At 39.3% G+C, this 11,117-nt stretch overlaps 1 protein-coding gene across 1 annotated transcript; it reads right to left on the minus strand.

Annotated features, from left to right (window-relative positions):
* Positions 1-318: 318 nt before the first annotated feature.
* LOC106642045 (uncharacterized) lies at positions 319-6,328 on the minus strand. Its single transcript, XM_023390289.2, has 5 exons — positions 5,933-6,328; positions 4,338-4,579; positions 3,390-3,653; positions 2,174-2,588; positions 319-762 (listed from the first exon to the last, which is right to left on the minus strand). Exons 1-5 carry the CDS (start codon positions 6,326-6,328, stop codon positions 346-348), a joined length of 1,734 nt encoding a protein of 577 aa, XP_023246057.2. The 3' UTR covers positions 319-345.
* Between the last annotated feature and the right edge of the window lie 4,789 nt (positions 6,329-11,117).

The following is an 11,117-nucleotide window of genomic DNA, read 5'->3' on the forward strand; positions in this document are numbered from 1 at the left end:
TTTCATCTATTGATGAACTAGAGTGCCAGAGTTGAGTAATCTTCCTTTACGTATGGCATGTGCAAACTTTGTTAACTCTTGACAAAAAAAATGAAAAAAAGTACCGGTTACAATTTTCACTCCACAGGTATTCTCTTGCTTGATTAAAATTAAAACCTCCCGATACAACTGCCTTTTAAAACAATTATTAAAGAAAAAAAAGGGTACATATATATACATTTTTTTTACTTTTCGAGCAATCCATCGAAAATCCTCACATCTCAATGAAACTTCCATTGTATTGGGAGGAAAAAAAAAAAACATAATAACACAGTGAAATATGAAATGCGCGCGCTAAGCAGTGCCCTACGCCCTTCTTCGTCTTGGCGTGTCGCCCAACAAAGACTCCACGGGCACGCTGATAAACGCCAACTGGTCGTAATCGGCCGATCTTCTCCTCCGTTTCTTACCGAGCATCATCGGTATCATCATGGCCATCGTCGCGGGCACCATACCCGCACCGACGGCTGCTAAAACAGCCGAGCTCGTGGCAGAGCCGGTCGCGAGCTTGTTCCGCGTCGGGCGCTTGTTAACCTGGATCTTCGTGCCCGACGGCCGGTCGGCCGTGCCATTGGTGGCGTTGTTTTGCTTGTTGTGCATCTCGAGCTCGTACTCCCTTCGGCTCTGCTCGACAGTCTTGAACGAGGGCTCGACTTCCAAGAGGCCGCCGTGCGAGGTCGTCGTGTTCGTGGCGTTCAGCGACGGCAGCACGATCAGTCGGACCTGCCGAGGCAACGGGCATTTTAATGGATCCGATTTTAACGAGCTGTTGCTTGGGTTCGTTGGTACGTGCGCGCGAATACCAAAGGACGTTGTGGTTTGCTCAAGTTTTTCTGACGATATACCTTTTTTTTTTCACCCTCGAGCGTCCACGTATAAGGTTGCGCGTGGCAAGTATAAAATGTGCGCTCCCCCCCTGTACACTGTATACGTATTGTCCGTTTGGTCACCGTTAGATCGGTTCCAGTTCGCGGTCGGATTATTACATCCCATTAACGACGTTACCAAGCGAAGAAGAACATTACTTTTACGAGGAATTATACCCCTTCCCCCCTGCCCATCCAACCACGATTAACGAATATTATACAACATAATAGAAACAATAACGATACGTTTTTATTTTATTTTTTCTTTTTTTTTTTTTTTTTCATCAAATTACTTGTTACAACACGCACAATTTTTGATCTGGAATGAAAAAAAAGTTGACATGCTCTAGCTGGAAGTACCAATGTTTATGCAAAAAGTATAAAAAGAAAAACAATTCCAGGGACTTTATCTGAGAAAGGATGACGTTTGCAAAATCAAGTAGAAACAGACGAGTGAGGTAAGACATGCCGACAACGGCCCGAGAAAGTAAAGTGATCTAAATAATTCTGTATTTGTAATCTGTGGGTACTAAGAGTAATAAAAAGTAATGAAACGACGATATTTTTCCGATACGTTGTTATGTATAAAATTTAGTTCCGTGGGGGAAAAAAATTCTACCCGATCTGTAAGATTCCATCCATCCTGGGCATCGATGGACAGAAAAACAAGTTCAACAAAATCACACGAAAATTACCGTTTTACCGACACAGGAATGTATTTTAAATTACAGTTGTAAAGAGAAACTACAAACACGAGTGCTTCTTACAAAAATTATCTGGAAGACCGTAAAATGCGTTTATGACTCTTGAACAACGATTATTTTCTATCATCTTAATGTTACGTTTCTCGTTCAATGGATCCAGTAACTGAGCTCAAAGTATATTAAATAGGTGTATGCTTCGAGACGAGTCAATAACAATTTTTCTACCCTAAAATCAGTACTTATAACCCCGGTACACTTCGCGGAAACAAAAAAGTCTCCAAGAAAAAACAACCAACACGTGTATTACAAAAAAAAAAAAAAAAAAAAAAAAAAGGGAATGGCCAATGAAAAAAAAATTGAGTCCTCTCCGGACGAGAATACACCTTACTTTCCGAACCTCATGGCCATGTTATTCGATAGAGCGTGTATTCGTATGATTTCTTTGTTGACAAAAACCATCATACTTTGGAGATTAGTGTTAAAAAAAGGAGGTAAAGGATCGTCTATTGGGACATCGACCCAAAATATATATATATATTCTCCACGCGAGGCCAGTTTTCTCACCTGCCTCTTCAAGGTCACGGCGGGCATGTGCTCCTCGCTGTCGGCCGTGTGCTGGGGAAATCGCTGTTTCTTCGCGTTCGCGGGAAAGGCCTGCTTGGTATCGGCGTTGACGAGGGCGTCGAGCTTGATGGAGCGTTGCCGTGACTTGGAGTAGCCGCGATTCGTGGACAAGAGGATCCACTGGCCGTCGCCGCTGGACGGGTGGTTCGGCGGATAGTTGCCGCCGCTGGTGCCGAATCGGCTGCTCGACGGGTACTTGTAGTGGGAGAAATGCGGTCGGTCGTGGTAGCCGTCGTCGGAGGGCCGGTGCTTGCCGTTGTGGCCGTTGTGGCTGTTGGGACTCGGGAAGTCGTTGCGGTCGTGCCAACCACCTGATTCGCTTACGTAGCTCTCCGTGTGATGCGTGTAGCTTGGCCTTTGAACATTCGGGAGATTTGATTTTTTTTTTTTTTTTTCTTCCTTTTTTTTCTTTAGTAAGCCGGCACATTTCGATACGCGTAGCGAAGAGTGTCCAAACCGAAATTCGGAACAATATTGGAAAACGTAAACGTGCAGCGAGAATTACATTTTTATAATACTGCAGATCCCACGAAATGATATAATTACTTCAACACTAATTTAACTAATTTAATGGTACCCAAAGACTCTGAGAGTAAAAAAAAATAATGCAAACTCATTGAAAACGTAAAGCACATACACTGTAAATCCAAGTGTATGAAAGTACATGTTTAAAATGTGTAGTTGAAATTTTCGTTTTTTCATAAAATACATCGTGGTGGCGCAGATAATTGTAATTTTAAGGACAATCAAATCTATGATGCACCAAGTGGTTAACCAGTTCCATAAAACTAGACCCATTTGAATGTGAAAAATCAACGTAGGAAAGCTGTGGAGAGAAAAAAACTTGGCTGTCACAGATTTTACACGCTCACAAGTGTGTAAAATCTGTGGCAGAAGTGTTTTACTCTCTTAGCCTTTTTACGCCAATAGTTGATGGAAAAAAAAAAAAAAAAAAAAAAAATGGTTTAGTTGAATAGAACAGGTGAAATAGTTTATGAAGCGTCAATGTGGTTGTTCTTAAAATTCTTATCCATGCCACCACGATGTATTTTGTAAAAACAGAAATTTCGATGACACGCTTTAAACGTGTACTTAAACGCACTTGGACTTCACAGTGATAAACTCGTAATAGTAAGAGTATCAGTGAATTCCTAACTTTGGCTCGTAGTTCTCCCAATTGTTGGGCGGAAAATTGGATGGGCCATCATCCGTGTCCAAAGAGGGACGGGATGGCTCGCGGTCCCAGGCGGGTCGCTCCGGTGGCCACTTTTGCGCCTGATTCGGATTGTCCTCGTCGTTGGCGATCGCAGGATAAGAGGGCCGCTCGTGCTGAATGGGACGCGGTCGCTCGGAGTACCAGGGCTTGCTCGAGCCCGAGCCATCGTTGTCGGACCACTCGGGCCGCGTCAGTTTGTTTTGCCTATTCAAACGTTATTTTTATGCCACGCGGATTTTTGATCTTTCATTCATTAGCACGTTCGTTTGATTCCGTTACTTTAGATCAAACGTTTTCAATGTAACCTGCTCCAAGTAGTTTGAATACGATAATTTACTTGAAATCCAAATATTTCAAATGTGTAGAACAAAATTTTTTTCTTTTCTTTGAAATTTTAAATTTTAAATGAAAAAAAAATCTCGAATCTAATTAGAGTCGGCCATTGTATTTAAAAATAATTTATTTAAAGTACAAACGTACTTAATGAACAAGTTTCAAGTTATTTTATCGAAAACAAATGTATTTTAAATAATTTACTCGAATACGATTGTATTTTAAATACTTGATCTGTTACAGGTGTTTAAAATATTTCATTTGATCTTAACAATGAATCTTTCTTATGTTCAATTGGATGTCCTATTAAAGTAAGTATTAGAGAATTTATCATTTATTTTGTTTAATTGACCAAAAATCTACTAATTTTAATCAAACATGCTTTTTGGTCAACTAAACATTCAGCCGTAAAGTTCATTAAGGAAAAAAAATTCACCGACTCCGCAAAATTTTGCTAAAAAAATGATGTTTTACCGAAAAATAATTGTTCTGGAAAAACAAAGTTCAAATAAACGCTACGCTTGACAAAAAGTTAATTTGAGGGAAAAGTCACACCATGGCTTGCCGGTCTCGTACGAAGCCGGTCTGGACGGATAGTCCGAGTTCCACGGCTTATTGAAGCTTGGCTTGTCCCAGGGCTTGTGTTCCGGCCACGGGCCCTGAGTCGTCGGGTTAGGCTGCCACTTTGATATTTTGCTCTTTGACCACGGCACCGCGTCCAGGGTCACCCAACCTGTGTTCCTGTCATCGTTGCCAACGTAAAACTTGTGCCTCTTTGACGTTTCATTGAATCGTGCCTGTGGTCAAATTTACAATTGATCGTTGGGTATCGATACAAATAGATTGTCAGTGTTTGCTTGTGCATAGCTTTCAGTGGGAGCTAGTTTCTTTCAACGTATATTTGAAATTGTTGGGAGGTTGGTTCCCTTTTTTTTAAAAAAAAAAGATCATAAAATTACTGGAACTTTCTCACACGAAAATTCATGTTAATTTTGAAAAGTATATGAAACTTTTTGTACCTTTATTACGATTCTTTAGTACTGCAAACATTTTTAATGTATACAGATTCCTACAATGTGCATATTGCAAACAAAAAATCGGTACAGCATCTGTTGAGAATCGGTGCTTTAAACTATTCACAATGCAACTTTGAGAATTGTATGTTCAAGTATTATTGTACATAGTTATATGAATCATAAATTTGTCGTCCAGTAATTTATTGTGTCATTTATTTACGAATAAAGGCAGTGGGCCCTGCAAGGGTAATGAAGAATTATGACTTTGTTAAACTGTGCACAATGAACCGTGTAGGATAAAAATAAAATGTGAAGAAGAAAAAACCCACCTAACGGCACTCACGAGCACTTGGAGATGTACGTATGAAAATCGAGTGCGAAACATATTTGCGCATATTTTTTGTAACATTTATCGAATTGGCCAACCCAACGAGCAAATTATTACCTTTGTGTGCACGCATGCACGAGCTTCGAATGCATCACTTGTTTCGTGATCGCTGGTATACGCGAGAATGAATAGTCACGACTTTGAAGAGAAAAAGTCCGGGGGAAAAGAGGGATGCCGCATGTGATTGTCGAGCCATGGAGGCTTGCGAGTACAGTAAATTAGGTGAAAGGTGCAAGAAATATTGTAAGAGGGGAACACCATAGTTGATTATACTGATCACCAAGAAAGAACATATATAGAACCAACACATATTTTAAAACGTGAAAATATTTGTAACTGAATGAACGATGAATTGCACGTTATCGAAATGTTTGATGGGAAAAATAATGTTTTTTTTTTTTTTAAATTGTTTAGAATAAAAACTTAGAAAATAAAACAAAAACTATTTAACAATTATTTTTTGATACGGAACATTACATTATGCTTACCTGCATTGTTATAAATATTCTTACGTTCATTTCATTTTAAAATATGTATCGGACCTCGAAATATAAGGAAAAAAGATCATATTTCCAGAGTTATGTTACGTACGTTACTTCAAGAGTAGTCTTTACTCCTGATTTTTTTGCACAACTAGCTGTTAATAGATTAATCGGTAATAATTAATGAAATTGATCATCACCAAAGAAATACACTATATGTCATTTGAATTTTGTATTGAAAACGAACGTGTCGAATGATCATACCGGCTCGCGAAATCCATGGGGGATGGAAGCGTTGACATCCTTGTCGTTGATCTCGATGGCAATGGCTTCAAGATCTTGGTCGTCCTGATGATGTACCTTCGCGTCCTCGTCGTATCCAAAAATCGTCGTCTTCTCGGTGGTGCGCCTGATTTTGTCGGCATAATCTTCAAGGAAGCGATTAAGAACATTTGGGTCGAAGTTGGACTCGCGCCTCGTCGAAGCCGGGGTCCCTCCGGACGAACGCCTGATTTCTTGGTCATTCGAATTGTGGAGCTGGTCTCTTTGGGCGTAAAAGCGTGACGACGTGCGGATCGGCGCGTCGTTGTCGAGTACTGCTTCCGCGACGGCCAGCCACAGGACCAGCGCCAACAAGGGCGCTGCTCCCTTTGGCAGCATAATCTGTAATCTTTCGTGGTATAAACTATTTTTTTTTTTTTTTTTCGAGGTGACAATATCTTGGGACTTTTTTTACGTATAAATATAGCAAGGGAAAAATTATCTGTGCCATTAACAACGCAATTCTTGTTAGATAATGATTTTATGAAGGTGTTGCAACTCTCAATCGAGCTGCTTATGTTGCCATCCTATTGAAAATTAAAAAAAAAAAAAAATATACATCCACCGATAATTAATTCGTATACTTGATTGTGACCGAAAATAAAAGCGTGAGGACTGAATTAAGTCTTTTTTTATGACTATTTGTTTTTATTTCATCGAGTTAAGAGAAACTATGACACGTAATGAAAATCATAGCTAAAACTAGAATTTGTGAGACTGGTAGGAAAGGTTTATACGAAATGACAGTTTTTCTCCTTCATTATTTATATACGTTAAAATTGGCAAAATACATGGTTAATGCGAAAAGTTGGAAAAATGTTCGTTTCAAAACACCAATTAATGCGAATATCGTCTATTACAGCGCACGGTATCGCGAAGAGACTTTCTCGAGCTTATTATTTATTTATTTTTTTTCAACGAGAACGCGCTCATGTATGTCGGATGCATGGCTAATTATCGATACACTTTCTAATGCAATTTCGTGAAATCGCTTGTTTTTCAACTTTCTTTGGTATTAAGTTTAAAATTGAATTGCACCTGATTACGTTTTTCCGTTGGAAATTTTTTATTTCTATGATGAATGTAGTACATCAAAAATTCAAATACATATACATTATTGAGTGAAAAAACATTACTGGCTCATTCCTCATCAAAGCCAGTTTGTTTTCGAAATGTTTTAGTTCAAGTTCCCGGAAAATTTATTGATAAATAATTTGTATTTTCAAACTTTTTCTTTTACTCACCAATCCATAAAAAAAAAAAAAAAAATTAAAAAACAACTTAATGAACGAGCAAAACGTTCCCCACCGATGAAACCAACTGTAATGAAACGACTGAACAGCTTAAACCAACGTAATAAACGACCGAACCCATAGTCAAATTTAAAAAAAAAAAGAAAAAATTCAATTAAATAAAAACATCAGCATTTACATACCGTCAACTGGCACCTGTCGTTTTCCCTGCCCTTCAGCAGCAACCGGTCACATAAAAGCGAACAGCAACGACGTCCAGTCCTCCGATCTCCTCTTCTTCCGCTTTTCCCAAAAACAAACAAACAACGAACGAAACTTGTTTCCCCTTTTCACGGTGTCCGCGACCCGCGTACCCGCACGCATACACCCTCCTACTAGTCCTGGGCGCTGGGTAACGAAAATTATCACCAAGCCAAGCGGAACGACGATTCGAGGTGAGGAAAAAAGAATGGCACTTTTTTTTTTAAAAAAAAAAAGGGACGAGGTAGACAGAGGGAGAAATTGACCTCGACCGTTCAAGGCCCGAGATGGCTCTGGCACCGGAGACGTTGGCCCCGTTTGCTTTAAATCTAGATCCCCACCTCGGCGAGCGAGCGTGCACCGTCTCCTATACACGGCTGTGCTCTCCTATACGGCGCCGGACAGGCTGTATGTGGCCTGCATGTTGCGAATCCATGCTGTGCTTCCTTAAGTATATCGCTCTCTCTCTCTCTCTCTCTCTCTCTATCTCTTTGCTCTTCGTGTAATACAAGAAGTAAGTGCAGCCAAGCCGGCTGAGGAGTCTCTCTTGTTGGTCCATTTTGACTCGTGAGCCTCGAGTGTGCTACTGCGAGTTGCATGTAGAATATGTAGTTCCCCCCCACCCCCTCACGATTCGCATGCTCGCAAGTTACCAAGATTTAATTGGCTTTAGTGATTATCGGTTGGCTCATCTCAGTCAATGGTACTTTTCATTTTTTTTTTTGCTCCGAAATTTTTCGTTGATAAAAACAGAAATACTTAATTTCCAAAAGTGACACGTCAGGTGTACATGACTTGTAAATGGCAGTGTAATTCTAAAATTCGATGGTAAATTAAATTTGTCTATACCAACATCTACTTGGTAAATGGTAAATCACGCTCATGTTTGGAACGTATTGTTGTTTCAAAATAACTTTTTTACCAAGAAATTGATTAAAGAGTTCATCAGAACTTGAGACAACGACAAAAGTAGTATGACATAATGCTTTCGTGTCAATAATATTATCGTCATTATTTAGAAAAATACATCATTTGTAAACAGCCTCAGGTTGGACGGGATTTTGAAGAAATGAAAAAAAAAAATACATATATATATAAATATATAATGTAGCACACCATCGTTTTAAAAGTAACCCTACTAACAATATTCACGCATGATATGACAATTAAAATTTTATTACCTCCACCGTAAACTATGATAATTAATTTTGATTGAAATTGATGCTTTATATAAATTGAGTCAACGAGTCACGCACAACTGAAGGATCAACGCGTTTTTCAGCAACTACATACATGTATATACATTCAGTCAGGCGGGCAAAGCAGTTTTATGATATGCGAAAGGCAATTACCTCTCGCCCAAGTGCCATTTTATCACGGCTCCTCATCTACGGCATCCTTCCACTTTTACCCGCACGGGAAATCGAATGCGTTTTTCATCGTTTTATTTTGCGTTTTTCCACTCTCTCGCCAACTTGCTCCAAATATCCTCGTCTTTTCCTTTTGTCCCTCGCCTCAGTCGGAAAGTGAATTTGATTCCAATTTTGTTTTCAGTTCATCGAAACTACGGACCTTTTAATGAGCCCCGCACACTTGGTGAGGATTATACAATTTGCGAGGTCCAACTTCAACGGTACTGTCAATATTATTTCAAACTTCCAATGGAAATCCACTCCATTTATTTATAAGAGTACGCGCCGTTAGGCTAAAAAATGTTGTTATCGGCGTAATCGTCATAAAGTCTGAATTAGCTTTCAAAAATTACGTACCACTGATTTTATCGCGTAACACGCGTTTTCTTGGAGCGCGTACGTATGTTTTTATTAATCACGAAATTGCGAAATCCTCACGATGTGCCGTTTCTTGAAAATAACTCGTTTTTCGTTGTTCAACACTGGCATCAGCATACTCCGAGGATGTTTAAGTTTTTGCTAAAGTTCCCCTGAGCGAGCTGTTTGAAGCACATGGCGTGGGTTCAGTCTAGCGTAAAGCAAGAATCAAACATATAAGGTGAAATACGTCATGACAATAAAACTCAATTTTTTCTTACTCAGCAGAAAACTCAACAATACATTTGGCCGACTGAGCCACTGAGGATCTACTATTTATGAAAGGAGTAAGACAATCGTCTAGTTTTGTTTGGGCAAGGGATTTTCGTGTAAGTAGTTTTGACTAGATTTCAGCGAAGGTTAAAACATAAAATGCTGTACATTTATTAAGTTGCGTTGAAAAAAAAAAAATATGTGCAACACAGTGCTGTGTAGTATAATCATAAGCCTACAAACATTTTTGCAGGAGCGCCCAGTAGAAGGTCCCACGAGTGGCTCTCACATTTCCACAAAATTAACACCTTCAAGCTATGAAAACCCGATGACCCTATTATCTAAGCTCTCAAATTCCATAACCCCGTTGTAACCCCCAGGATCTTGTAACACTAAGATATAACTTGAGAGGTAAAATTATTTGTTCGAATGAAAGAAGTCGCTCACAAAAAATAATGGAATTTTTTTTAAACTAACAGTAGTTCCCCAGGTTATATGGTTAATGAGTCTGGTGTTGCAGAGTTACGGAATTAAAAGCTTCTACAGCTTGAGATGCTCCAAGTTTCTTCATCATTTCCAATCGTCCTCCCTTCGACTTTAGCTCAGCCGATCGAACATTTGCCGTCCCAACTTTCAACTTTGTCTCTGCTTTTCTCTCGTATTGTCTGCTTCAAGGAGCGGTAGCATTGCGGTGGGATCTCTTGAGGTGGAGGTTTTTCATGGGTACGGGAGGCTCACGTACATATGGATCCGTATTGATAAAAAATATGACATTTGTCAACTCGTAGGTGTCTTTTAGAATATTATCTCTTTCTTACTATTAAAAAAAAAGGATACTGGGTTATAGGATATTACGTATTCAATGTCCACGAGTAAAAAAACTAAACTTTTTTTTGCGTGATTTCTACGTAGGAATGAACAAAATTCTAGACAACTTGCATGATTATTTTAATAAGTTGGTGTTGCACACTCGGACTTCTAAACTCAATGTGACGGACTTCTAAAGTCAATGTGTGGAAAACTTTACTAGACAATTTTTTTTTATTCTCCCCATCTTACGAGTATTCATAAATTTCCCTTTCACTCGGTATCACTCGTTTGTCATTTTTATTTCCCTCTCACCTCGACACACGCTTTCGACAAGCGTTTAATTTCAACAAGATACGCATTACCCGTCTCCAGGACAGCCTTTGTTCCATACGTCCACCAAAAAGGGAAATGCGACACGTGAGGTTGCGTGTGGTTTTTTTTTCCTTTTAAATTCCAACTCAACATTTATTTGAAGCACGAGTATAGATGGGGTGTCATCTAGTGAGCACATAATTTTTTCTTCGCTCTGAAAGAAAGTTTTACATACTTTTCTTGTTTTTCCGGCAAAAGTAGTTCACGGGGATAGTTAAAACGATCGTACGAAGAGCTTGAAATAACAAAAACAGTTTTACTGTCGAGGTTGTGGTTTGTATGGGTTTCGGGTGGAAAGTAAAGTGGAATAAATAAAAAAAAAGTCAGAAACAATTTTTGCGCGGGAGCTATGGTTCGTTGACGCTTGCGACTTTTTCTGAGACGAAGCCCTAGGAATAGGAGTCGGCGAAA

The sequence above is a fragment of the Copidosoma floridanum genome, unplaced genomic scaffold (genome assembly GCF_036245765.1).
Source record: "Copidosoma floridanum isolate Cflo_tuat_1 unplaced genomic scaffold, Cflo_Japanese_pri ptg000032l, whole genome shotgun sequence".
Lineage (NCBI taxonomy): Eukaryota > Metazoa > Arthropoda > Insecta > Hymenoptera > Encyrtidae > Copidosoma > Copidosoma floridanum.